The 27,608-nt window shown below is 52.6% G+C and overlaps 1 protein-coding gene across 9 annotated transcripts in view; it reads left to right on the top strand.

Annotated features, from left to right (window-relative positions):
* Positions 1-27,608, top strand: part of ZNF618 (zinc finger protein 618) — a 43,039-nt gene extending 15,431 nt beyond the window's left edge. For 2 of the 9 annotated variants that reach the window (XM_070758355.1, XM_070758363.1), the window contains 13 exons: positions 4,117-4,193; positions 4,913-5,178; positions 8,674-8,751; positions 9,718-9,756; positions 10,809-10,898; positions 12,021-12,125; positions 13,375-13,464; positions 17,747-17,941; positions 18,909-18,992; positions 20,381-20,425; positions 20,618-20,695; positions 21,392-21,496; positions 22,151-27,608. In XM_070758355.1, the coding sequence (XP_070614456.1) occupies positions 4,117-4,193; positions 4,913-5,178; positions 8,674-8,751; positions 9,718-9,756; positions 10,809-10,898; positions 12,021-12,125; positions 13,375-13,464; positions 17,747-17,941; positions 18,909-18,992; positions 20,381-20,425; positions 20,618-20,695; positions 21,392-21,496; positions 22,151-23,664 (2,766 nt within the window). In that variant the 3' untranslated portion in view covers positions 23,665-27,608. Of the gene's footprint in view, positions 1-4,116; positions 4,194-4,912; positions 5,179-6,422; positions 6,799-8,673; positions 8,752-9,717; positions 9,757-10,808; positions 10,899-12,020; positions 12,126-13,374; positions 13,465-17,746; positions 17,942-18,908; positions 18,993-20,380; positions 20,426-20,617; positions 20,696-21,391; positions 21,497-22,150 lie in introns of those variants that run through there. The other 7 variants (XM_070758361.1, XM_070758359.1, XM_070758358.1 and 4 more) reach the window with 7 other exon arrangements.

Below are 27,608 nucleotides of genomic sequence, written 5' to 3'. Positions count from 1 at the left end.
GCAGCTAGAAGTTTGGTAAGCTTGGAGGAAAAGGTCTCCAGCCCCACTGGCCGAAGGGAGGTTTGGAGAGGGAACCTGTCTGCCCGTGAAAGGGGGTTTGGGCAGCACGGCAGCACCAGGCTGATGCTCCACCAAAGCAGAGGAAATCTCGCGGGGCTCTGCTGGACCGCAGGTGTGGTGGGAAAGGTTGTCAGGGCAGTGTCAGCCCCTGGGAATGTATCTGGCGGCCTCCTTTCTTCGCTGCGCTCACCCAGGTCTTAGGTGGGAGCTTGTGGTCCAGAGTCACGCAGGACGTTTGCACAGAGAGTGCGCTTCAACCCCTCCGCGAACTCAGAGGAGAATGGCCAGATGGTTTTGGCAAAGCAGAAGCCCCCTTTTCCTTGATGGATGGCCATGGAGTTTATGGGCCAAGAATTGGCAGGTTTTGTAGCTCATCCAAGGCAATGGCTTCCCTGGCTTGCAAGTTCCTTAATGAGAAAACCATGTAAGGCAAATTGGTTTAATTCGGAGAACTTTTAAAATTATGAAAAAATAATCTTTGTATGTTTTTAACACTTTCAGCCTTGGTTGTTCTGTAAAAGAGAAATCTCCATAAAGGAATCAAAAGAAATATCTAGAATTTTGTCTCCCCCTCCCCCCACTATATGTATTTCTGTAAGATTTCAGAATTGTGCTGATGCATTGAATGTGACCCACATAACTTTTAATTTAAAAATTTATGCCAGGTGGAAATTTATGAAATATTTTAGCATGAAAGGGAACCTTTTTCCCCTTAGGAAAATTAAACAATAAATCACCCAGCTTTCAATTTATCACCCTAAGGCTGGTCATAGATAGCGTCTGTTCCCCTTCCTTGTTCTGGAAAAAATATAATTGTATAAGACGGCTTAGCTTCTATCCTCCTACTCTCTAGAATTTTTAATTTCAGCTGTTTCTGCTTGGATTTATTTCCAATATTCCTGCTTGGCTTTTCAATTTCCTCAGTTATTAAATTTTAATTCAGTGCATTAGCATTTAAATTAAAAAGGGGGTTATTTTATCGAACTCCCTCTCCCTGCAACCTCTGAAATGGCCTGTTTCTGCCATATATGTGTGTGCCCCCCCCCAAATGCAGCCAATCTCTTTTAATGCACATTTGTGCAAATTCATCGGGGGAGGGGTGGCGTCCAAGGTTTGAAATAATGCTGGTTTTGAGGAAAGCCTTTTTCAGATTTTTTAAAATGGCTAATCTCATAATTTTTATTATTAAAAAGATGGGGGAAATTTAAATTACAAGTATTTGGGACTACAATTTTATTAGGCTGGATTTAAAGAAGAATTTGGACCTTTGGAATTTAGGAATGTTCCCAATTTGGCCGTGGGGAGGGGGAGAACTGATGATTCAACCGATTATGTTGATGCATTCACAGATTTCTGCCTTTAATGGGATGTGTGCTTCTATATATAAATTACGAGCTGGGTACCCATGCTTCTCTACAAAACTATGTGATGGGGCTTAATAAATTGACACTTAAAGCTTGACAATGAATGAGTAGTTGAAGAAGTGACCGTATTATTTCATTAGAGACCTTACACTTTCTGCTACAGATGAAGACATTGCTGTAAGTGTAACCACAATGAAATAGGAAATGCCCCCAGGACAAACCCACTTGGCCAATAAAGAGTTCTCTTCTATTCAATACTGTGTTGTCTATGTAGCCAGGCTAATAAACTGCATAGCACAGATGTTCAATTCGTCCCTCAAATGAATTGCTGAGGACCTCCCTGTAAACAATATTCCTGGCTTTGCCGTGTGGCTGGAGGATGACCAGGCTGTCAGGTGAACTGACTTTGGAGCATGCCACGTAGACCTGGCCGTGGGAGAAACGGTCACTCATGTCTTGTACTCCAGCCACTTTCACTCTGTCCCTGTGCCTTATTGATGGTGATGGCGTAGCAAACGTTAACGGCAAATTCTGGTGTGAACTCACCGTGGAGGTCAGAATGTTTTCCATTTTGTCCAGATACGGCTTTGTGGGGATGGGGGATGGGGTGTGGTGGCTCTGGGAGATTTCAAAGGCTACACGGGGAGTTGTGTGGCTGTCCCTGTGGAGGTCACTGGGGATCCTCTCCTAGGCCGCCTGCCTCCTTGGCCTGACCTGCCTGCACCGTGCAGGCGGTGGAGTCGTGGCCCCAGAGCGGCTGGTTACCCACTTGCTCTGCTCCTCAATTGCGGTGGCCTCTTGCATGGGGCAGGAAGCTCCTGCACTTCCTTGCCCTCTTCGGGGACCCTGGTGGGGGGGTGGAAGCTGGAGCTCAGATGTGGGGAGGGGGGCATAGCTGTCCAGCTTTTTTCTTGCGGTTACTTTTGAAATGAGTCTTGGTGTTCTCTAGTGGTGGCCCAGGTCTACCCTTGCCTACTTACTTGCCTTACTTGGTGGTATAAATGCCTGAATGCAGAAACCACATCAAAACTAGGCAAGGGGCACTTCTTGCTCTTTGGAGGTCACCCAGTGGAGCGCGCGCGCGCGCGCGTGTGTGTGTGTGTGTGTGAGTGTGGCTGTGAGATTTCTGGACGTTTTCTCTCTTTCCGCAAGGGACCGGCTGCATCACCTCCCAGAAGGGAGTCTTAGAAGAGGGAGCTGCCTCTTCCTCCTTCCCCTCTGCTGTATTTGGGGGCCGGGGGGGGGACACACATACTCCGTGTGTTTTTTTAATCAGCTGCTATTCCTACGGGAGCCTACCCCTCTTCCCTTTGGAAAGCCATCCATCTGTGGGAAGTGATTTTAAAAAGATGGAAAGGAAATAAAAGGAAACAGCCCCAAAGTTAATCTATGGAACTCACTGGCACAAGATAAACTGCACTGCACTGGTTTTCGCAGATAAAATCGCTCACATCTGGACTGATCTTGACTCCAATTGGAGTGCAGAGTCGGCTGACAATGAGTCAGTCGAGGTGACGGGCTCGTCTTAGTCCATCTGTTTGGAGCGAGTTTGACCTGATGACACCTGATGAAGTGGACAAGGCCATTGGAGCTGTGTGTTCTGCCACCTGTTTGTTGGACCCGTTTCCCTCCTGGCTGATTTCGGCCAGCAGGGAGCTGACACGGAGCTGGGTCCAGGAGATTACCAATGCTTCTTTGAGGGAGGGGTCCTTCCCGGCTCCCTACAAAGAGGCGCTTGTGCGCTCCCCCATCAAGATGCCTTCCCTGAAGCCAGACATGCTTAATAACTACCGTCCAGTCTCCAATCGTCCCTTTATGGGGAAGGTTGTCGAGAAGGTGGTGTCGCTCCAGCTCCAGTGGTCTTTGAAAGAAGCCGATTATCTAGGCCCTCGGCAGTCAGGATTCAGACCCGGCTACAGCACGGAAACTGCTTTGGTTGTGCTGATGGATGATCTCTGGCGGGCCTGGGACAGGGGTTTATCCTCTGTCCTGATGCTTCTTGACCTCTCAGCGGCTTTCAATACCATCGCCCATGGTATCCTTCTGCACCGACTAGAGGGGTTGGGAGTGGGAGGCACCGTTTTATGGTGGTTCTCCTCCTACATCTCTGGTCGGTCGCAGTTGGTGTTAGCAGGGTGTGTGTGTCAGAGGTTGACTCCTAGGTCCCTATCTTGTGGGGTACTTCAGGGGTCAGGGGTACTTCAGGGGTCGGTTCATGTAATATCTACATGAAACCACTGGGTGAGATCATCTGTGGGCATGGGGTAAGTTACCACCAGTACACTAATGATACTCAGCTGTACATTTCCACCCCATGTCCACTCAGTGAAGCAGTGGAAGTGATGTGCCGCTGTCTGGAGGCTGTCAGGGTCTGGATGGGGGCCCACAGGGTCAGACTCTATCCAGACAAGACGGAGTGGCTGTGGGTACTACCTCCCGAGAACACATCCATCTGTCCGTCCAAGTGGGCAGGCGTGTGGTTCTGGATCTGGTTGCTTTTCCTAGTTTCTGACTTTTTTTTTTTAATGGTTTCCTCGGTACTCTGGGGATCGTGTTACTATTTTGGGAGGGAATGGAGGTCAATTTTTGTTCGCCCCTCACGGCCTGTGATGAGGTCCTTTGGGTCCCTGCTTCATGAAGGGAGCTGCTTCTCCGGAGCTCTGACCTTCCTCTCTGGCTGCTTCCGTTCCAGGCTGAGGGCGGCAGCAATGGCGGCAGCAACGGCGGCAGCAACGGCGGCAGTGTTGGGACCAGAGCCTCTGTGGGCAGGTAGGTCCCCCTGGGGAGAGGTTGGCGTTTCCTGGGCTTTGATCCCGTTGGAGCTGGGGACCGGCCTGTTGGCTTCTCTGGTGGGAATGGGGGTCTGCTCCAAATCATGGGGCCCTATCCTGTCCCAAACAGGCGGAAATCGGGGGTTCCTGTTCAGGAGGAAAATAATCCCCTGCCCCCTTGTTCCCCACTTCAGGTTACCTTTTATCTCTTTCAGCATCTGAAGTAACTGGGGGGGCGGGGGGAGGGATTGCCGGTGGTTTGCTTTTAGAGATCCAAATGATATTTGTTGCTATTCTATGCTCAGCTTGATGTTTCTCAAAATGTTTGGGAATTCTTTAGAATTGGGTTGTTAGGCATTCAACAACGTTGTGAGCTGCTTAAGAGGAGATTAGCACATGTTGTGTAATTAATTAAACATTCCCGACACTTTGTGGAAGAGGTAAGCTTCCTTTTCTCTTGGCTCATGGTTGTGGTCCCATGGAAGGTCCCAAGTGAGTCCATCTGAAGGACATTCAGAGGTTTTTAGTTAACCAAATACAATGCTAAGCCATTTGTTTAGCCTACAAGACTGTTTTTTTAAAACAGTCCCCAATATCCCTGGAGGCATTCCACCGATCCATAAATTCTGGGGAGCGCTCACTCGCAGACTGCCTGGATAGACAATGTTCCGGTAGGTTCTTGGAGGCTCAGCGTTCTGTTTTTCCCCCTCCCCCAAGAGAGCGCTTGAAGAGGACCCAGAAAATGACCAGAGCAGAAGGTTGCGATCCAGCCGTGCCCCAAGCGCCATCGCCCAGCGAGGATGCAGCAGCAGTGACCGAGGTGAAAGTGAAGACGGAAGTGCCGGATGAGTATGTCCAGGAGGTGCTCTGGCAAGGCGACCCAAAAGAGCCGAAGAAGAAAGGCAGCGGCGTAGCCGAGGTTCCTGCAGAAATTTGTGTTGTGATTGGTGGGGTCCGCAACCAGCAGACTCTTGGTAAGCTAGGTCGGTGGTCCATTGGCTTAACCTTTTCTTGCCAGGGATGGGTTGGGGTCCCTGGAGTGGGGAGGGCGCCGGAGTGTAATTCAGGCAATAAAAAAGAAAGGACCGGGCAGCCCCTGGATGCTGGCTAATTGCCATTTACAGTCAATTGAGATCTAATCTATTAAACAGTTAAATTGCATTGACTATATTTGCCTGAAAATGGTAAGTGGCAACGAGAAACTGCCTTTCCTTTCTGGGTGAATCACAGCAGGGATCATTCCTTGCTGCCCAATATCTAACCCTTCAATCTGAGTCAATGGGAACACATTGAAAAGGTAAAGGTTCCCCTCGCACATATGCGCTAGCCATTCCCACCTCTAGGGGGCAGTGCTCATCTCCGTTTCAAGGCCAGAGAGCCAGCGCTGCCTGAAGTTGCTAGCAGTTCACCTGAACCAGTGCAAACTGGTGGAATACCTTCACTGCTTCCCACCAGAGGGGGGTCCCCAATTTTCTACTTGCATTTTTACATGCTTTCGAACTGCTGGGTTGGCAAAAGCTTGAACAAGTAATGGGACCTACTTGAATAGAATTATTCCATTACTAGAATAGAATAGGATTCTTTATTGGCCAAGTGTGGTTGGACACACCAGGAATTTGTCTGGTGCAGATGCTCTCAGTGTACATAAAAGAAAAGAGACATTTGTCAGGGATCATGAGGCCCAACACTTTAAAAATTGCCATAGGGTACTGATAAGCAGCCGGGAAACGATATTAATATAAATAATCTTAAGGATACAAGCAACAAAGTTACAGTCATACACTCATAGGCGGGAGGAGATGGGTGATGGGAATGGTGAGAAAGAACTAGTAGAAACAGTAGTGCAGACTTAAGTAAATACTTTGACAGTGCAGAGGGAATTATTTGTTTAGCAGAGTGATGGCGTTCGAGGAAAAACTGTTCTTGTGTCTAGTTGTCTTGATGTGCAGCGCTCTGAAGCGACGTTTTGAGGGTAGGAGTTGAAACAGTTTATGTCCAGGATGCGAGGGGTCAGTCAATATTTTCACAGCTCTCTTTTTGACTCATGCAGTATTACAGATCCTCAATGGAAGGCAGGTTGGCAGCCATTGTTTTTTCTGCAGTCCTGATTCTCCTCTGAAGTCTCTGTCAGTCTTGTTGGGTTGCAGAACCGAACCAGACAGTTACAGAGGAGCAGATGACAGACTCAATGATTCCTCTGTAGAACTGGATCAGCAGCTCCTTGGGCAGTTTGAGCTTCCTCAGTGGATGCAGAAAGGACATTCTTTGCTGCGCTTTTTGGAGGACATTTTTGATGTTAGATGACCATTTTACGTCTTGAGATATAATAAAACCTAGAAATCTGGAGGTCTCTACTGTAGATACTGTTCAGTTTCACGAGGCTAGTTGTTCAACCTCCCACCAGTGGGCAGTTTCACTAGAGTTGAGATGCGTCCAAGAGACGGGCGGGCCTGGGCATTTAAAATTAGTACTCTTGGGGATTGGATAACTAGCCCACAAGACCTTCCTTCTCTCCTGTCTTAGCGGATTCTTGAAAGAAAAATAACAGCAGAAACATTGGAATAAGATGGAACACAATGTTCGCAGATTAGGGCAAACAGTCGGTGCGTATAATTGCAGAATTTTTCAGACCGTAATTTATTTTGGCTGCCACAACTTGAAGGGATATTTTCTGTACTTTCTCCTGCACAAAGAGGCAGCATAGTGAAGCGTAGAGGTTTTTCATTCAATCCTTTGGTAGGGGTTTCCACAGGGAGGGGGGGGAGCTGATGGCAGGGGTCTGAGACCCCCAGCTGAGCCAGGCTTTCCTTTAATTTATGCCATCCTACCCCAGTCTGAGACGCTGCCTGGGCCTTTCTCCCTGGGCCTTTCTGGGCAGCCTGGCTGGAGGAGACGCCTCTCTCGCATTGCCTTCAGCCATGGTTGGAGTGGAAGGAGCAGGGGAGTGCGTGTGCGTGTGTGTAGGAAGATTCTCTTTGTGTGCTGTGCCTGAGCATCCCCTCCTGCCACAGTGGTCGGTCGATCAGGCCTTCTAGCCCAATGTCCCGCTCAAGCAGGGGACCCTAAGCCAATGACCGCAGACCTTTTTTTGTTCACCTGCCCACACCCCTCCCCACCCAAGCATGCCCCCCGCGCATGCGCACAGGCCTCACTGAAGCCCCGGACGGTGGAAAAAAGGGCAACCCGGAAGTTCGGAAAATGGGCTTCCGGTTTGCGTGTTGTGCTGTTTTTTGCATTCCGGAGGGTTCGAGGAAGCTTCCTGAAGCCCCAGAGTGCGAAAAACAGCACAGAACGGGCAGACCGGAAGTCCGTTTTCCGAACTTCCGGGTTGCCTGTTGGGTGGTTTCTTCCCTACTCTGGGGCTTTAGGGTGAAACGGTCTCTCCTCCCCTGCCTGCTGACCACACCTCCCGTGCCCTCCGATATGGTTCATCATCCTGGCCCTAAACCGTTTCAGACAGGTGGCTGTCCAGGCTCCAGAAAAGGAGATGGGACACACCCACAAGTTCTGGAGGCAATTGTCCTCACTGTCGGACAGGTTGCTTTTCTCCTTCATTAGTTTCCACCCATTGTTTCTTGTCCTAGTGCTTTGAAAAATAAGTTGACCTACACCCCCCCTCAAATATTGGAATACCGTTATCTCCCGAGACCTTATTTTCTCTAGAGGCTGCAACAATCCTTTATTATCTCCAGGCCTTTGATGCTCTTAGCTGCTTTTCTCTGCTCTTATCCCAAGGTCTCAAGGTGTGGCCTTCCTGAGGTTTTATAAAGTGGAACTTCCTATGACTTTGATTCTCTGCCTCTCTTTATACCGCTAAGGATTGTATTAGCTTTCAATGATCGTCCACCAGGACCCTCAGGCCCGTCTCACCCTTCCTGTTTCTGAGCCAAGTTTCACTTAATCTGTACTTATAACTTTCACTTTTCTTGCCTTCCTCCACATTAAATTTCATTTTGCTGCGTAGGGCCCATTGTTCTGGATCCTGTCTCCTGGGGCGGTCGCCATTCCTACCCGTTTAGTGTCATCTGAGCCGTTTATGAGGATAGTGGAGGGCACTGGGCCCAAGACGGAGCCCTGCCCTAGGGCTCGACTGCTTCCCTCCCTCCATGCAGATGGACGCGTGTAGTCACAACACACGATGGAGGGATGCAGCCGTGATTGGGTGATCCAGGCTTTGCAAGACATGGGGGCAGGTGGACCCTCCGTGGTCTATTTCAGAGGAGGCAGTGCGGCCGTCCGGGGCCCTTTGAGGGCGAGAGAGGGTCCCCTCCCCACGGGGGCGTCTTCCTTGGCCGCTCCAGCACAAGCAGATCTGCGCAGGTCCGCCATTGGCTTTCGTGGCACGCCGGCACTGGAACCTGCCCAGGGAGTTGGGATTGGTACTTAACACTGCGGACTTTGCCCCGTTCCGTTCGCTTTAGGTTTGAGCCTCTGCTGACAGCTGCCCTAATGTTTCCCTGTGGTCTTCTTTCTTTCAGGGTCATACGAGTGCGGAATATGTGGAAAGAAGTACAAGTACTACAATTGTTTCCAGACCCACGTCCGAGCGCACCGAGGTATGGATCCCTTGTGTGCCACTGAGGCATTGTGGGAGCAGTGAAGAAATGCGGGTGGGGAGAATTCTTTCTGGGAGACGGTTTTGCATTCGCAAATTCTCCAGATCCCCTCCAGTCACATTTGTGCTCAAGTGCCACAGCCAGTTTGAGATCTTTAGGCAAATCAGAGAAATATTTATTTATTTATTTATTTATTTATTTATTTATTTATTATTTAGATTTGTATGCCGCCCCTCTCCGCGAACTCGGGGCGGCTCACAACAAAAATATAAATATAAATATGCCCACATCGTCTTAGAATAATGAACCAAGTGGGGGGGTGGGGAGAAAAATATGCTGCCATAGCAGGAAAGGCCACCCAGTTGATTGTGTGGCAGTCTTAAGACGGAATGCAGGAGACGCAGGGCAACTTTTAACTCAACCAGCCCTACGTGGTATTGTTCGCGGAGAGGTTTGATTGAGTGCTGCGAAGAGCAAGCGGCCAGAACTGCTGCCGCTTCCCGTCCTCTGCCCGCACAGGGCCGGTGGTGGCTTAGATGGGCCCTTTGGAAGGGGGAGGCCCTGGTGCCCCTCACCTGCAGGCACCCACTTCTCTTGGCTGCCTGATGCCACTGAGGAAAGACCCCCTCCCCAAGCAGTGCATCCTGAAAGTTAAATACATTGCAGTGGGACCTGCTGCCACCTTCACCCATTTCAGATCAGCGACCCAGACGTTCCTGACCTCGTTGGCATAATTCTACCTTCTCTTTTGGTTTTGCTTGTCACGAAGGGAGGGGATTTGGATGGCAACCGGTGCTTCCTCGGAACTGTACTGGCACGCGAGGGGCTCTGCCTGAGATGAGGATCTTCAGGCTATTTGGTCTCGTTTCTTTGGCCTCTCGACCCCAAGCCTCTAAGCAAAGACCAGGATGGGAGGGTGCTTATTCCTGGGCGTGCGTTCTCAATGCGGTTCTTCTCTCCGCTTAGACACAGGAGCGGCGCCAGGCGAAGCAGCCTCCCCTGGAAGTGAGTATCCACACCCTCCTCAAATTGCGTGGAGCGATGCTTTGCGAGCAAAAGGTCGTCGTCCCCCGGTTCCAGGTCCTGGGAAGGGATAGGGAAGCCCCCCTTCTTGCCCAAGACCCCCGAGAGCTGCTGCCAGTCAGGGTCCCCAGCAGGGGTCGGCAACCTGCAGCTCTGGAGCCGCATGTGGCTCTTTCGGCCCTCTGCTGCAGAGGCTCCCTGTGGCCGGTCTGCCCCGCAATTGATCGGACTTTCAGTTGGGACAGGGGGAGGGAAAAGGAGACACTGTGATGGGAGGCTCCAGGACTGACCGGGGAGCTTCTGGTTAGGGCCTTTGTGGCTCCTTGAGGGCTTAAGGTTGCCGACCTCTGGTCCAGAGGGTGGTGGGGAAGCCGGAGCCCGAAGGCAGCGGGTCGGCTGCCACCAACCACTCTGTTGCGAAGAGGCCCGGTGGGGCCAGTGGGGAAACCCCTGGGGCCTCTCTGCCATTTGGCCAGTGTGAAATGCGGCTGCCATGTGGTGGCACCAAAAAGAGGCTCCATCACTGGGCGACTTTGTCTTGTTTTGACCCGGGACGGACCTTCTCTTCCACCACTTGTGCTCTTTGCTTTGCATGTTGGAAAAATTCTGTAACAAAGGGAGGAAAGAACCTCATCGATAGTTGGGATGTCACGAAGCTGGTGGTGTAGCTTTCCTGACCTTGGAGCCTCTGGTCCACCTGTTGGGGATGGGTGTCACCCAAGGATTTGTGGGGGGGGGGGGGGCGTTGTTGTCTCTAGCACTGCATTTCCCCCACCCCCTCCCCAAAGCATCAAATCAAAGCAAGAAAAATGCTGGTTTGGACGTTGATTTCCTCTCTCCTGAAATCCCTTGGTGCCCGAGGCGTCCCACCCTTTGCCCAGGATTAGAGCTTTCGGGGCTTCCGTTGGGGTGGAGGCCAGCGTGTTACAGGTGGAAAGCCAGGTGCTGGCAGGGGGTCCGTGCCAGGGACTCCGCGGGGAAACCCGGCCTTCTCCTTGGAGCTTCTCGAACATTGTGCTCTTTCCTCCCCGCAGACAACTTTAGGTACACGTGTGACATTTGTGGGAAGAAGTACAAGTACTACAGTTGCTTCCAAGAGCACAGAGACCTCCATGCGGTGGATGGTGAGTGTCGCTTGGCGAGGAGAAGAGGGTCCTTATAGAAGGCTAAGCAGCCGCTCCCAGCCAGCCTCCTTCCCACCTTATCAGAGCAAGCCAGGGTCTCCATTTAACCCTCGTGTTTCCAGAAAACCTTGAATCTGGGCCAAACGTGGCTTGAATTGAACTGAGTTGCTGAAAGAAAGGAATGGCGTTTCCCATCTCCCCCCGAGGGAGGGGGAAGGAGGCAAAGGGCAGGCAAACCTGCAGGCTCCTGGGCCCATCCTCAGGACCTTCAGTTACTGCTTGCAGGCCTGCATTTTATGGAAAGAAACTGGGGAAGGGAGCTCTTGTGCAGGGCTCTTGACACCACTGGGTGATGCAAGGAAGAATGTTGCTGCTGTTGTTGTTGTGTGTGTTTATTTACATGTAACGAGCTGGTTTAGAGGCATAATACCATACACATTTTGGCAATAAAGTTTCATCCAATAGAGACTTCTGGCTAGATGATTCCAACAGTTTAGGAAGAGCATTTGGGTAAATGCTCAATGGATGGAGAATGGAGCTGTGTCAATCAGGACTTGTTGCAATTTGAAGCTCCCATAGGTGCGTGCAGAGATTCATCTACTCCGTTGGGAGAAAGAGTGCGTACTTGATTGACAGGAGGTCTCGGGGCCTCTTGGTTTAGGTTGGCTGCTTGTGTTGTTTTTTGGAATTGTTCAGACGGGTTTTGGCAGTTGTCACACTTTAAAAAGAAATAATTGTGGCAATTTTTATATCTTGAATTGCAAACAGCTTATAATTAGTCACTTTAATAGGCAGATTATCAAAAAATATATAATCTGTAAAATATACTATACGTGTGTAAAAGGTGCGTTAGTCTATATAAGTCATTACCACAGTAGCATGTCGGTTCTTTACTTGTTTCCTTTCTGCTGATTTGTTTCCTTGCCCGAGTTTTTAAAAAGCTCCAAAGAGGAGCGAGCTGAAATGTTGCCTGTGGTTCCTCCCTCTCTGCCACCAATTCCGCTGAGGGCGAGTGAGGAGCCCCACGGCAGCCAGTGGGGGAGAGCAGGGCCTGAGGGGTGACGGCAGGGAGGCGTTTCCACGTGCCCCGATCAGCCCTCTCCTCCTTCTCTCCTCTTGCAGACCCCTACGACCAAGCAATGATTGCCAAGGAGGAGGTGAAAGAAGAGCAGCCCGAGCCCTTTCAGAAGATTGGTCCAAGTACGGTTGACCGAGTTTGCAACTTAAGTAATTAACTAGCTTTCTGGGTCTCAGAGCTGAGGGTTCAGGCCCAGGCCAGGGACGGAGCGTTTCTGGCAGAGAGGGTGCGTCCTTTGCCTGGGTGGGGCCCGGGCTCCGCTCCCCTTGGCACGGCTGGTGGTGACAGACCCACCGGAAAACCTTCCCCCTTAGATGGACCTCCCACTGGGGTTGGCCGAAGGAGGAGCACCAGTAGCAACTGTTAGGTTTTACAACGCGTTGCACTGGCACTGGCGGCCTTCCCTCCGTACTACCAGGTGTCCCAGGAGGCCCGAAAGCCGCTTGGCCTCACTCAGGTCTTGCTCGCGGCTGCCGTGACTGGCTGCAGGGCTCTGGACGTCGCTTCAAGCAGAGGGGGGGGGGGTCCCTAGCCCTTCCCTGGAAATGCAGGGGTGAACCTGGACCTTTTGCACGCAAAGCAAGAGCTCGAACTCGGGCCGTGGCCATTCGCCAGGAGCCAAGCAACCTGCTTGTCAATATCACTTCTGAAAATTAATCTTCCCCCTTAGACAAAGAGAAGAAACAAACACGGTTGAAAATCTTATGAAAATATTCTTGCTTAATGTTTCCTATTTTATAAGCATCTGGTTAAAACAATCCAATTTGCCCAAAGTATTAGATGTAAATACTTTATTGCAAAGAGAAGGAATTAAGTGCATGTTATTTACTTTAATCATTATATTCAAACATATACAAAATATTCCACTTGCATTTCTCATGATTTAATTTTAGAATTCACAAAGAGCTCTTCATTAAAGGGGAAGTTATTGTCTAAGTATTGTCCTCTGGGATAAAAAAAGCCAATTACAGTTTTGCAGTGTTCTAATTTGACTGCTACTTCATTCCTTGTTATGTTACCAATTTCTTTCCGGGAATAGGGGGAAATTGAGGGTGGGGGTCGGTATTAAAACTAGAGATTGATCTCAATCTGAGATGAAGCAGGGATGAGAGGGCGACTTGGCCTTTGCTGTCTGGCATAGGTTATGCAGCCCACTCCCAAATGTGGCCCCTTCTTCTGCCAAAGGGCACCTGGCCGTGGTAGCAGCCGAGCCCCTTCAGCCTCCCTCCAGGGAAGAGCCCAGGAGCAGCGGCCATGCGGGGGGGGGGGGGAGGGAGAGAGAGACAGACCGGGTGGGAAGTGTCCACCCTGCTGTGCTCTGAATTGAGGTCCATGTTTGGGTCGAGGGGTTTTGGGGAAAACTTTTCTCCTTCTGAAAATGGTTTCCTTGCTTTGCAGAAACAGGCCACTATACCTGTGAATTCTGTGGCAAGCAGTACAAGTATTACACGCCCTACCAGGAACACGTGGCCCTTCACGCACCCATCAGTGAGTATCCAGCCGGGACCTCCCGAGGCAGAGGCCAGGCAGGCAGAGCCCGTCCGCACAGCCAGGGGGGCCGCCAGGGGCCGGCCAGGGCTTCCTGAGAGCCGGACTCTGGGGGAGAAGGGAGGGCTCAGTACTTCAGTGAAAATATTCAGGCCTATAATTGTTAACACTGCATTATGCTATAAATGAAATTACAGCTGTATTTTGCAGTTTATACATTTTTGACAATGATATCAGTGCCTGATATCAGCCATAAGCAGGCTGGACCCATCACCTGCTTATGGCTGATATCAGGCACTGTAGCTGGGGAACAGGGGTGGGATGGTCCCGGTTCAGCCTGGTTCTTGCCCAGGATAGTTTTTTGCCTGCGCAGAAGCATTGCGTGCATGTGAACCGGTAGGCAAAGCATTTAGAACCCACCACTGGTCAGAACATTGTCTGCTTACTTGTTGCAGCCCTCAGCTTCCACAAGGACTGGCCCCTTCCTGCACTTGTCCCTGGTCAGGCGGCTGAGCTAGCCTCCTCTGTCCACCACCCTCCCCACCGGGGCCCCTGTGCCCTCTGGACAAGTCTTGCCACTCCGACTCAGTTAAAGTTTTGCCTTCGGTCGCACCAGTTGAAAGCCCCAGAAATAGGACAGGAAGGCATTCTTCAGCCCAAGCATCTAGTCCTCATTGCCCTAGGCGGTTCATCCCCCTCTCAGTCCATTGAGGCCGGTGGCTATCCCCTCATCCCTTCGGAAGCAGCTTCTACACGTGAATGCTAGTCAACGGCAAGAAAAGAGGCCCTTTGTCCTGCGCTGTGAGGACTACTGTGTTGAGAGGGCAAAGGGCACGTTCCCCTTCGTGTCTTAGCCTGAATAGCCCCAGCCGTGGAACCTGGTGGTTTTGTGTGCAGGCCACGGCTGCGTAGGCCGCGTAGGGGAATCGGTGACCTCAAAGTCAGTGCATCCTTTGGTGTCCTTACTTACGTTGCTGAGAAGATTGCCTGGAGCCTCCCAAAGTCATCAGGGAGATAGAGGGCATCGCCCCGAGCAATGGTGGGGGGTGGAATATTGGAGGTCGGCCGCCTCTGGAGGACTGCCTTAGCTCTCGTGGGACAAAGCAGCCCTTGAGTTAGGCCTGTTCTCCCTCTGGTCCGGCCTCCTCTACCAGGCTCCCTGAGCCACCCTGGCTGTGTGAGCGGAGGGCGGACAGCCTTGTGCTCTGTCTCTCTGTCTAGGTCTTTCTTTCTTTCCTTCCTTCCTTCCTTCCTTCCTCTTTCTTTCTTTATTATTTATTTATTTATTATTTCGATTTGTATGCCGCCCCTCTCCGAAGACTCATTTCTTTCTTTCTTTCTTTCTTTCTTTCTTTCTTTCTTTCTTTCTTTCTTTCTTTCTTTCTTTCTTTCTATCTTTCTTTCTTTCTTTCTTTCTATCTTCCTTTCCTTCCTTCCTTTCTATCTTTCTTTCTATCTTTCTTCATCCTCCCTCCCCCTCCCCCCATTGGGTCTCCTGATCCCAAAGGATAGTCCAGGTGTTGTCAGTGGTGCTTTGGGATTGTAGCAAGTCACACACACACACAAATTCCCCTAACCGTTGTCATGTCAGATTGGTGCAGGGATGTGAGAGGCAGCCGTGATTGGGGCTGGCCGCCCACTTGACTCTCCCACCTGGCAAAGGGGGGACATTCCAGGAAGTCGGGGAGGGAGGGAGGTCTTGGTGCATTGTTTACGCAGATATTTCCCCACCCGGTCTGTGGTCTCAAGGAATTAGGGCATCTCCAGTAGCTTTTTAAAAATAAGGACCAAATATACCACCACAAGGCGAATTGGTATTTGCCTTTTATTAATGGTTTCTTTGGAGGGGGTGATATCATGATGCAATGGGTGAGGGTCTGATTAGAGTCCAGATCACAGTCCAGAGCTTGCTTGTTTTGTGGGGGAAATTGGGTGAGACAGTACTGTCAATCTAGCCTTAAGATGCTGGCATAAATGCAAGATATAAATAACTGAATAGAGTACAGTGATCTCTCGATTAGCGCGGGGGTTACGTTCCAAGACCTCCCGCGCTAACCGATTTCCGCGTTATACTGGATGCGGAAGTAAAAAACCTTCTGCGCATGTGCGCCATTTTTTTTCATGGCCGCACATGCGCAGATGGTGGAGTTTGCGTGTGGGCGGCGGGGAAGACCAAGGGAAGATTCCTTCAGCCGCCCAACAGCTGATCTGCTCCGCAGCGCGGAAGCAGCGTGGAGCCGAAGATGGGGTAAAGGCAAAGGGGAAACCCCATCTTCGGCTCCTCGCTGCTGCCGCGCTGCGGAGCGGATCAGGTGTTGGGCGGCTGAAGGAACCTTCCCTTGGTCTTCCCGCTTGCCGCTTGCCAGTCCACACACGCCCCCCTGGATGAGCCGGCCACAGGGGCGAGGGGTGGGGATGAAGGGGCAGGACTTCCCGGGCGGAAGGCATGCTCGGCTCTGCCGCTCCAGCCCCTTTCGGCCGAGCAGCCAGGGAAGTCGAGCCAGGCGTGGCGGCGGCCTGCGCCGATGTTCCCCGCTGCGACGGAAGGCAGTCGCTTGGCTAGGGAGGCTCGGCCGAAAGCGGCTGGAGCGGCAGAGCCGAGCACGCCTTCCGCCCGGGAAGTCCTGCCCCTTCATCCCCACCCCTCGCCCCTGTGGTCGGCGGGAATGAAAGGGCAGGACTCCCTGGGTGGAAGGCGTGCTCGGCTCTGCCGCTCCAGCCGCTTTCGGCCGAGCCTCCCTAGCCAAGCGACTGCCTTCCGTCGCAGCGGGGAACATCGGCGCAGGAGGCAGGAGAGGACCGGGCGACCGGAGAAGCAGCGCTGCCGCCGCCACGCCTGGCTCGACTTCCCTGGCTGCTTGGCCGGGGAGGCTCGGCCGAAAGCGGCTGGAGCGGCAGAGCCGAGCACGCCTTCCACCCAGCGATTGTTCCGCTGCCGCCAGCATGGCCTGGCTGGCAGCGGAAAATGTAACGGAGCCCACGGGGGATTCGCCTTCCTCCCACCCGCAGCCGAGACTGATTGTGGGCTCCTTCGCAACCTCGGAGAGCTTCCGGGGCATGAAAGCTCACGAAAACCAGGAAGCTCTCCGAGGTTGCGAAGGAGCCCACGATCAGTCGGCTGCCGGCGGGAGGAAAGCGAATGCCACGGGGCTGGGCTCGGCTCCCCCCTTGGCTCCCCCCCTTACCAGCCCCGCCGCGGAAGGCTCCATTCTGTTCCCTGCCGGCCCGATTGAGCGGCCGGCGGTCTCCATTCAGGGAACAGAATAAAAAAAAATTTTAAAAAAAAAATTTTTTTTTAAAAAATAATATTTTAATATTTTATTTTTTAAATAATATTTTTTGAAAAACCGCGTTGCAGCGTTTCGCGCTAATCGAGAACGCGCAAGTCGAGGGACCACTGTACTAAAAAAAATTGGAAGTGTAGAATGTTATACATTTTATTTTTTTATTTTCATGATATGTTCGTGCCTTGGAGCAATACAAGATAGAATAGTGAAATTAAAATGTTCTTACGCAATTATCTTCCATGTTAACTCTTATTCTGCCTTCAGATGTGGCAGTAAATGGAAAGTTCCTAAATTATACATCCAGATATTTAACTTTCAGGCAAACAGAATTAAAGATTTGGTTCAGACGAACTGTAGGGAAGGGGGGAAAAATAAGTCCACATTTCTGATTGATGGGATCTCAAAGGAGCGAGCTGGCACATAAAGTGGTTGTTTCTAGATGGTGACAGAAAGAAGTCTGGGTTTTTTTAAGGATTTCTATGTGGCTAAAGAAACCTAATTCTTTGTGGTCAACTGGATATTGATGATATTGGTGATGAATGTGCATGGATTTGAATAGGATGGGTTTGGATAAATTCTTACTGTGATTCTAGCCTCAAGACAATGTTTGTGAGCGCGGCCTTTTGTCGGGTGTTGTGTCGTGTACATTTTCACTAAAAGTGGTGCCTTTGGGCAGCTGTGCCAGTGTAGTAAGAAAATGTTCAATTGACGCTAAGGCCGGTGTGGTAGGTCAGGCGGGAGATGCCCCCTGTGCCGGGAGGTCATGTGGGGACCAGGCCGGGGCTGTGCGGGTGACACTGACCGGAGGAGCCAGGAGACCCATGGCCCTTGTGTGCGTCGTGCTTGAGGAACATGTAGTGTGGGGGGCGGAGGGGGGGCCTTTTGGGGAGGGGGACCATGGCCTTCTTCTTGGCGAGGGGGGGAGTGCTCTGGCCGAGGCCGTTTCGGGCACTGACTTGTCCATCGTGGCACTAGTTCTGAGTATCCATATCCAGAGTACTCGCGATCTCCACTCTTCGTGGCTGTGAAGACCCAGGCCAGCCAATCGGGCAAAAAAACGCCGACGGCATCCATAATCCGGTGCTCCACCCTCCTCAACCGCACTCCCTCCGGTACCCCACCGGCGGCATACCCGCCACAGACGTTCCGCGCTCCAAATTCTGGATCCCCAGGAAGCAAGGCCACCACAGGTACAGATCGCGCTTTTTAACCCCCCCTCCCCCAACTACTGCCTGTGCGCCCCCAAAGAGGATGCCCCCACCCGTGCCCCCCGAGGGCCCCCCGAGTCCACCGAGAGCCTGGCTGAAAACGCCCTTTAGGAACACGGGCAAAGGATGGAGAGGCAGCGCCCTGAAATTGAGGGAGGGGTGGTCACGTCTGGTGAGTTTATAGGGCTCTGACTCAAAGTTATTTTGGCATCAACTAAGAAAAATCCTTTTATTGGGAAAAGGAACCGAATACTATATATACACGGAGTGTACTTTGGGGGTGGGTTAAGAGGGGGGTGTAGGTTTTGCCCGCTTCTGTGCCTAGACACGATGGCGAATTGCATCGAACTGTGGTCCAGTGTTTCTCCCTTAGCATTGAGAGACTCTTTGAGCAGCTACTTGTTCTTAGTCTACTTTTAATCCTCTCAATCATGGATTTACGGCAAACTGAACAATCCGAGAGACGTTACAAAAGCAGAGCAGGAGGTTGATTTGCAACAATGTCCATGCGGCAGTGGGTCAGGATGTTGGGGGGGTGGGTCTCACCGGGGCCAGCAGGGCTGCACTGCTTGGCCTGTGCATTTCCACACAGCCCAGTTGCGCAAGCAGCCCAGGCCGCTTGTGAAGGTAAAACAGAGCTAGGTAGTGGTGGTTGCCATGTTGAACAGAAAATGGAAAAAATGAAATTCTGATCTGTTATTGTTTCATTTTGAGTTAAATTGCACAAACCTCCCATTGTAAAATGCTAGGCCTCTGCCCTCTGCCCCTGAAGTGGGTCCAGGCTGCCCACGTCTTCAGCTGAATCTCCAGCCGCTCCAGGCCTGCTGAAGACTCTGTGCCCGTGTCCTCCAAGGCTGCTTTGGCCTCCTCTGCTTTCCCTGCTCCCCACCTGGCGGGCCCACTTGGGGTCAGCGCTCACCAGCCCCTCTCCGTCTTTTCTCCCACCCAGCAGAAAGTGCTTTCAGTCGCAGAGTGGAAAGCAAACTGCAGAACAACTTTGAAGAAACCAACAGCAGCTCCCAGAACTCCAGTGGTGAGTCACTGCCCTTCTCTGGGCGCCCTTGTTGTGCAGTGTTGCCAGCGTTGTCGTCCCCACCCCCCCCGCAGGATGAGCAAAGGGCCGAAAGCTGGGCCTGGACTGAAGAGGGGGTCCAGGGCGACAATGCCCGGCTCCCATGTCAGTCGGTGTCCAGGGCTTTCTCTCTTTCTCCAGCTGGCCAACTGCCGGCTCTGTGGATTTGTGAAAGCTGGATCCTGCCATCTCTCAAGGGCTCCCAGCCACTCAGGGCAATCGAGGAGATTTCAATGAAGTCAACACTACATAAAAAGGGGGAGAGAGAAGACCACAAGTCAGATGATGTGCGGGGTCTTGAGTCTGGGTGAAGAAGAGGCAGAACTCTTCTAAACAACAGCCGGGGGGAGTGGGGTGGGGGTTAATCCAGAGCTTGGGGAGAACCTCACTGTGGGGGGGGGGGGGGCTACGCATAGGACAAAAATGGCAGGGGCGGAACACCCTCCCCCGGCCCCACTGGGTGAGCCTGTCTCAGGGTGGAGGGCTCCTGCTGGCTGAATTAGGCCGGGATAACCCTCAAAACTAACGGTCCAAATGATGCGAATTGCGAAGGGAAAAGTTTCTTTAGAAACAGAAGCGCCTCCAGCCTCAACTCCCCTGGCAGCATCGCCATGTGCTTGTGCATCTATCATAGCATCACCACCACCACCCCGGTTTCTCCTTCCGTTCGGCACACGCACACTCCCCGCCGTGGACCAGGGAGGCCTGATTTTTACAGCGGGATCCTTGGCGTCCCTTGCATCTCCGTGGAAGGCAGCTTCCGGGGCAGCAGCAACTTCCATGGCTAAATTGGCTGCAGACACTTTGGAGGGTCAGGGAAGAGCAGCTGCCATAGGTGGAGGCTGAGACGGGGGCACGCTGCTTTCCAGGGGTCGCCTGCGATATGTGCAGAGAGCCTTTGTTGCTAGCAGAATGAAAGAGGGGATGGGAAGGGGACGTCCAGGCACTCCTTTCTGGAACGCAGATTCAAATGGGGACGTAGTGGAACTTGATAGACGCTGTCCGTTGACTCTGTTCCGTTTGGAAGTCTTCTGCATTGGGAGGAGCCTCTTGACAGCAGCTTGTGACACAGTTATGCAATTTGCAGGGTCTGGCCGTCGGCTTAGGGCCCTTGGACCCTATCAAGTAGAGCCAGGTGACCCAGTCGGGGCCCTTTGTACGTATCTGTCAAAGATTCTTGGCAGAGTCATTTGGAAAAAGCCGCTCGGAGTCATGGCAAATTTGATAAACAGATGAAATAAAACCAGTCACTTCCTAAGGTGTAGAGTCCTTGGTGGTTTGGGAGCCTTGTTGTCCCCGGCGCAGCGCTTGCCTTCCTGACGGGGGACTCTCTCTTTCTCCTTTTGCAGAAACCGCCAGTCCTCTGGTTTCAAATCCTTTGCCGCTTTTGCAAAGTAAGTGCGATGGACACCCAGGCCGCGCTGTCCGGGGGGATGCGTGCACCCACTCCTCTCGAATTGCCCTGTGCCCGCCCATTGGCATTCTTCCCGGTCTTGACTTGCACCTCTGTTCTCCTGAGGAGCAGAGCTGGCTGCGGCCAAGCCCTCTAACCTGCTTTCTTGGCCCCCTCCTCCCCCCTCTTCCAGAGCCGTACACCTGTGGGGCCTGTGGCATCCAGTTCCAGTTCTACAACAACCTCCTTGAGCACATGCAGTCTCACGCGGGTGAGTCCCTTACACAGGGAACCGGAAGTCTTGCAGGTGGAATGGCCGGTGCCAATGTTGCTTTCCTCTTTCTACGACCAAGCAGCCATTCAAAGCCTTGAATAACCTGTCAGAACTTTTGATGGATGGACAGAGTTTGAAGTTTGATAAAAGAAATGATCCTGACTGTTTAAATGGTGGGAGGGGTTTTAAATATTGCCGCCATTCCACATCTCTCGGGGTGAGGGGGTCACGGGGGTGGGGCAGCGGGAGGAAAGTGCCCTCTGTATGTGACTGTAGGGGGTGCGATGCATCTCTCAGGATAAGTGTGTGATTTTCACCCGCGTGGCACTAGGTCTTTCAAGCGTGGTTTCGTGTGGGTTGCCACTATGGAAAGGTCACATTTCAAGGAAAGGCAGCAAAAACCACGGGCCCTTTCCATGCTGGAATCCCACGGTGGTTCACGCCCCCCCCCCCCCCGGTATCTCTCCCCCTTTGCAAGGGAGCCTGGGCAGACCTGCCTCCGCTTGAGTGGAGTCGTGGCTGCCCTGTGGTCAAGGGTCCCTCCTTGCCTCGTGGAAGCTCCCCAGGGGGCACTGACTGCTGCTGGGGCTCACGAGACGCAGGGAGGGGTCGCAGTTGGGCGAGGTGGGGAGCCTGCGTTGGGGCAGAATCAGCGCCCTCACTTCCTGTCCTCTGTGCCCCTTTGTCCTGCAGCCGACAATGAGAACAACATTGCCTCCAACCAGCCCAGGTCGCCCCCTCCGTCGGTGGTGGAGGAGAAGTGGAAGCCGCAGCCCCAGAGGAACAACTCCAACAACAGTACGTGTCCTGCTTCAGTCGAGGAGGAAGACAGGGGCCTCCCTCGCCTCCTCCTTCTCCGTGGGGGCCAACCCCCCCACCCCCATTATGCAAGGGGCTCCCTCCTGTGCTCCTCGCTACGAGGGGTCCCATGGGAGACCCAACCGCCTCGGCTGCTGCAGTTCTAGGGGTCCCCCACTTTGCCCCGGTTGGCCGGTCGGCGCCCCTGTGGTGTGCGTGTGTGTGTGTTGTTTCTTGGCATCTTATGACTGAGGTGCGAGGGTAATCATGACACAGTCTGGGAAGCGTCTTAATGCTCCAGGAGGAGGAAAAAGTTTATTTAATAATAACAATAATAATAATAATAATAATAATAATAATAATTTGTTATATTTGTATGCCACCCCTCTCCGAAAAAAACCCAGGCCTGTGGTATTTGCTCTTCTTTGCCTGACAAAGAACCGCAATTAAGGCCGAAGACTCGTTCTGATGGGCGTCCGTGGCAGCACAACCTCTTCCTCCCCCGTGGAATATTTCCTTTGGTCAAGCCTTTGCTAGCCACACGTGCACGCCACTCCTCTTTTTTTGTCTAAACTTTTTTTGTCTAAACTGTCTTTGCTTTGATTGTCTGATAGTTGTAGCTGATTTGCAACCTTTCTCCCTCCTTGTCTGCAGCGTCGGCCGGCGGCTCCCTCCTCAACAGCCCCCTCCCAGAGAAGGAGCGGCAGAACATAGCAGAGCGGCTGCTGAGGGTGATGTGCGCGGACCTGGGGACGCTGAGCGTGGTGAGCAGCAAAGAGTTTGTTAAACTAGCGCAAAGCCTTGTGGACAACGGTGCTCGCTACGGCGCCTTCTCTGTTACGGAGATCCTTGGCAACTTCAACACGCTAGCCCTCAAGCACTTGCCCCGCATGTACAACCAGGTGAAAGTGAAGGTCACCTGCGCTCTTGGCAGCAACGCCTGCTTGGGCATTGGCGTCACCTGTCACTCGCAGAGCATTGGCCCCGACTCCTGCTACATCCTGACGGCCTACCAGGCGGAAGGCAGCTGCATCAAGAGCTACGTCCTGGGGATCAAAGGGGTGGATGTTCGCGACAATGGGGACTTGGTCCACCACTGGGTGCAAAACGTACTCTCCGAGTTTGTCATGTCTGAGATCCGGACTGTGTACGTCACGGACTGCAAGGTGAACTCCTCCGCGTTTTCCAAGGCGGGCATGTGTCTGCGCTGCTCTGCCTGTGCCTTGACCTCCGTGGTGCAGAGCGTGCTGAACAAGCGCACCCTGCAAGCGCGCAACATGCATGAGGTCATTGAGCTGCTGAACGTCTGCGAGGACCTGGCGGGCTCTGCAGGGATCTCCAAGGAGACCTTCGGCTCCCTGGAGGAGACCTCCCCCCCCCCCTGCTGGAACTCCGTCACGGACTCGCTGCTGCTGGTCCACGAGCGCTACGAGCAGATCTGCGAGTTCTACAGCCGGGCCAAGAAGCTGAACCTGATCCAGAACCTCAACAAGCACCTGCTGAGCAACCTGGCGGCCATCCTAGCGCCGGTGAAGCAAGCGGTCATCGAACTGAGCAGCGAGAGCCGGCCGACGCTGCAGCTGGTGCTGCCCACCTACGTGAAACTGGAGAAACTCTTCACCTCAAAGGCCAACGACGCGGGCATCGTCAGCAAGTTGTGCCACCTTTTCCTGGAAGCCCTGAAGGAGAACTTCAAGGTGCACTCGGCCCACAAGGTGGCCATGATTCTGGACCCTCAGCAGAAACTGCGCCCCGTGCCCCCTTACCAGCACGAGGAGATCGTTGTCAAGGTGTGTGAGCTGATCCACGAGGTGAAGGAATCGTGGGCCGAGGAGCCCGACTTTGAGCCCGCCTCCAAGAAACCCCGGACCTCGAGCGAGAGTTCCCCAACGCGGGAAGAAGACCGGTCGGGCAAAAGCGAGGTCTACGATTACTTGCAGGAGCCCCTTTTCCAGGCGGCCCCCGACCTCTTCCAGTACTGGTCCTGCGTGACGCAGAAGCACACCAAGCTGGCCAGACTGGCCTTCTGGCTCCTGGCTGTGCCCGCTGTGGGCGCCCGGAGCAACTGCGTCAACATGTGTGAACAGGCCCTCCTGATCAAGAGGCGGCGACTGCTGAGCCCTGAGGATATGAACAAGCTCATGTTCTTGAAGTCCAACATGCTTTAAAACGGTGGAGGGGGGGTTGCTTGGGAGGGAGGGAGGGAGGGAGGGAGCGTGGCCCTTCCAGAACGGGCCCCCACCACACGCAAACACTGCTGTTCCAAATCCAGAATCCACTGTGGACCTCATTGGGAACGCCCTGGGAGATAAAAGAAAGTGCTTTTGATACACATATCGATACCTCTATATTAATATGTATATGAAAAGCTCCGTGGAATGAAAGGAATGTGGGAGAGAAGCAAACGCACTCCTTCCTCCTCTCAGTTTCCGCCTCCTGTTTTCCAGAGGGGCAGGCCAGTCAGTCTGGGGTCTTTAGGCAGCTGAGTTTCTCAATTGACTTGAATGGATGGTTTCACGATTGCCCCTTTTCAGAAATCAACCCTTCCCCTCCCCCTCTTTTGAGCCCTGTGGATCTCGGCCAGTTCTGGGCCCCACTGGGCGGCTCCCCACCTTTGCAGGCAGCTTCTCTTTCAGAAACCTCCAAGTCAGGATCGGAGACCGGAAGAAGAATTAAGAAGAAGAAGAAGAAAAATCCAGGATGAAAAAAAGCTACCTGACTTTGATACCAGTGACTTGACTACTCTTAAAAGGGGGGGGGGGGGGGAAGGGGGGGTGATTAAAACCGGAAAGAATATTTTGCAGAAACGAATAATTAATCCTCCTTTTAAAATCCCTGCTAGCCGCTCTGTCTAAACTGGGTGGCCTTTGGGCTTCTGTCCACTGGCCTCCCTCGAAGGGCCGGCCATCCACCATCTTCCCTGCCGGGCCCCTGCTCCACCCCTGTCCCATCCCCCGGCCTCCTTTCTGCTGTGCGAGGACCTTTCTTGACACCCGTGTCTGGTTTCCCCATTCAGAGCAATAGTTGACTCCCTCTCTGGCTTCAGCCTTGCTGGCGAGGAGGCGGAAGGTAAGCGCGGTGCAGGTGCTGGGGCCTGGCGGCTCCTCTCGGGTTGCACCTGGTCGTGGTGGTGGTGTTTTGGTTAGGCAGACCCAAACTGCAGCACCTGTCGGTTGGTGGCTAGAGGGGGCAGGGGGCAGCATCCACACACGGGGCCTTCCTTCTTCAAAGTATTCTTGGCCAGAGGAAAGGAAGGGATGTCCCGGTCTTGCCTGCTGCCCGAGAAGATGCTCCAGCAGCAGCAGCAGCAGAAGGGATGATGCTCCTTGTGGGGTGGGGCCCTCAGCTGAGCCATCCCAGCATGGCTGAGAAGGGACCCATCCCATTCCTCTCCCCTTCCCTGTCAGCCAGCCATTGGAGGCCCCTGGAAGGGCTTCTTAAACTGTGAGGCTGCCTGTACTCCAGCCCCGCTGCCCACTGGAGTGGGTCCCTCCCCCATTAGAGCCCAGGGGGATCCACTGCTGCGTTTGCTGCCTCCCCTTCAACACTGAGGGGGGAGGGGGTGGGGTGGGGTCTTTTCCCTCTGAGGGTAGTTTGGGGGCTGCCCCATTCCATATTGCACATTTAAGCCTGCCCGCTATCTGTGACCGGTCCATGGAGGTCGGGGTCCGCTCCAGTGCGAGGACAAAAGAGCTCACCGCATCTGCCGGGACTCCTCCGGTTCCTGCTTTCCTGGAGGAGTCCGGGCAGACGCGGTGAGCTCTTTCATCCTCCCACTGGAGCGGATCCCAGCCTCCTACCGAGAGCGTCCGAGCACAGAAACCACGCAAACGCTCTAGCGCAGTGACTGTGGTGCACCGTGTTGCCGTAAAGCCAACAATCAGGTGTCCGTCTGGGTCTTTACAGTATTGGGTAGAACTGAGTTAATTATATTAGACCAGCCCTCTAAAACCCTCCCAATTTCTCATGGGGCCCCATGGCAAAATTAATTGCCCACCCCTGCTTTAAAGTCTGCATAGGCCAGGCAGCGTCTGCACCAGGAGGTCACCCTGATCTTTGGTGAGATTTACTGTATTATAACTCTGGTCTTACTAAGCTGTGTTGATCACGCAGATACCGGGACGGGGCCTCTCTTTGGAGGGTTTTGGAATAACTTTCTCTTGCTGGTCCCTTCTTCGGGTTCCTTCCCTTCCTCCCTGGACACTGGGGTTCCTGTGAGCATAGGTGGACGCTTTGAATGCTATTAAATTTAAACAGGAATTTAATCCCCAAGAGGAGTTGTTCACTCTTTTAAATCTGCCTTGGGTGTTCTCATAGATCTGGTTATTACAAAGTTTCATACTTAAGACATTCACGCCTAGCACAATAAATACAAAGAGAAGAAGAATTCCTTTCTGAATTTTTAGCATTATTTTAAAATTCCTAAATTTGAACATTGCTTTTAATTTTTTAAAAATCCACATGGCAAGAGAAGGGAGTGCATGGCAGTTGCTCACAGGCCTCTCTGTGTTTGCGGGTGGACAGGCGTGGGCTCCTCCGACGGGTGCTGAGACTGCAGGGAAGCCCCAAAGTGGGACTCTCAAGCTAATTAAGTTTTTGTGTTAGAACAGCAATGGAGGGATGCAACAACTTCACAAATAACAGAAATGTCAGGAGAGGAGAATAGCTTGAAAAATCTTATGCGTATTGAGGAAGAAGCTGGGACAAAGCCAGAATCTGGAGCAATGGTGTGGACACATTAGCTCCACTGTTGCCTTTGCGAAGCTGGTTTGGAAATGGGGAGCTGTTTCGGCCCCATTGCCAGCTCCTCTGACTGGTGAGGAAGCCCGGGGCCCTCGGGTGGCCTCACTTTCGGCAGTCACGGTTGGGGTCCGAAGCAGAGGAGCTAATGCCCAGGAGGTGGCTTCGGAAGCTCCATCTGCGGGCTCGCTCGCAGCCCCCAAAGCGGACTCTCTGTAGGGCTGGCCGGCCACTTCTGCGTCTCTTCTGCTGTGGCTTAGGCTCCTGAGCACCACACTCCACTGCCAAGTTCTGAACAGCCCACCGAGGGTGCCCAATGCCTCCACTTCTCCAAATAGGTGAGTCGGTGCCACCGCAATTGGATGCCTTAGGAGAGGCGGCAGGTGATCCCCGAGAAGTCATTTTTCTCGCCCTCAGGCAGACGATTTCCAGGGGATGAGTTTTTCAAGTACACACATTTTCTAAGATGGAAAATGACTCCTCCGAAAAGAACCATCCAGGAGTTGAAGGGTGCTTAGCTCGGCTGAAGCTGCTGCAGCCATCTTTAGCACGGGAGAGGGGTGAACCTCAGTGGGGCCAAAGGGCAGTGGCAGGATAGGGGGAGTGAAGAACGTTCTTGGGTTCTGGAAAAGGCTTGAAGCAGTTCTTGTGGACACGGGTTCAAAGGATTAGGGGAGGCCTCCTCCTGGCCGATCAGCAGATGGGTCCAATACTAGCCTGGATCAATGACCCCTCTCCACACTTTCTACCTCTTTGGTGTTTCTTGAGAGCTTCCTCTATCTGCCAACTGTTGTCACAAAGAGGGGGTTTGGTCTCTGGCCACTTGGATAGTGTCGACCCATGGTTGGTCATTTCCATTGTGTGGAGGTTAAAATGGCGGCGAACGTCAGCAGGAGCCAAATCCAGCCGCCTGCCAGCCCCGTCCCCGCTCATGAATTGGGAGGGTGGTGCAGAAAGGCCCGGTGAGGCCTGGCATGGAGGAAACGCAGGCGCCTTGCACCTGTCCCGGGTAGCTTGGTGTTCCTGGCAATATGAGATGCATAAATCTAAACGTCATCTTAAAGAAGAGATAACAGGAAAAAAAGTATATACAAAAAATATTTTTAGGCCAGAGTTTTCTACAGGTATTAATGAATATTTTTCTTAATCCTCATAAGTTTTACTGTGTTTAATATTTCTTAATACCGGTAGCATTAATTTATACTTTTGTAGCGACACACTATTTTTATAAAACGCCACCACTTGGCTTGTCTTCGTGGGGGGGGGGGGGGATTGTGTGAGGGCAATGTGCTGACCCATGTACTGTATTTAAAAAGAGAAAAGTTATCTACTGTCACGCTTGCTGTGTGTTAATAAACAAAAAGGAAACTTG

The sequence above is a fragment of the Erythrolamprus reginae genome, chromosome 8 (genome assembly GCF_031021105.1).
Source record: "Erythrolamprus reginae isolate rEryReg1 chromosome 8, rEryReg1.hap1, whole genome shotgun sequence".
In the NCBI taxonomy this organism is placed as follows: domain Eukaryota; kingdom Metazoa; phylum Chordata; class Lepidosauria; order Squamata; family Dipsadidae; genus Erythrolamprus; species Erythrolamprus reginae.
This window is presented reverse-complemented; position numbering and strand designations above follow the sequence as displayed.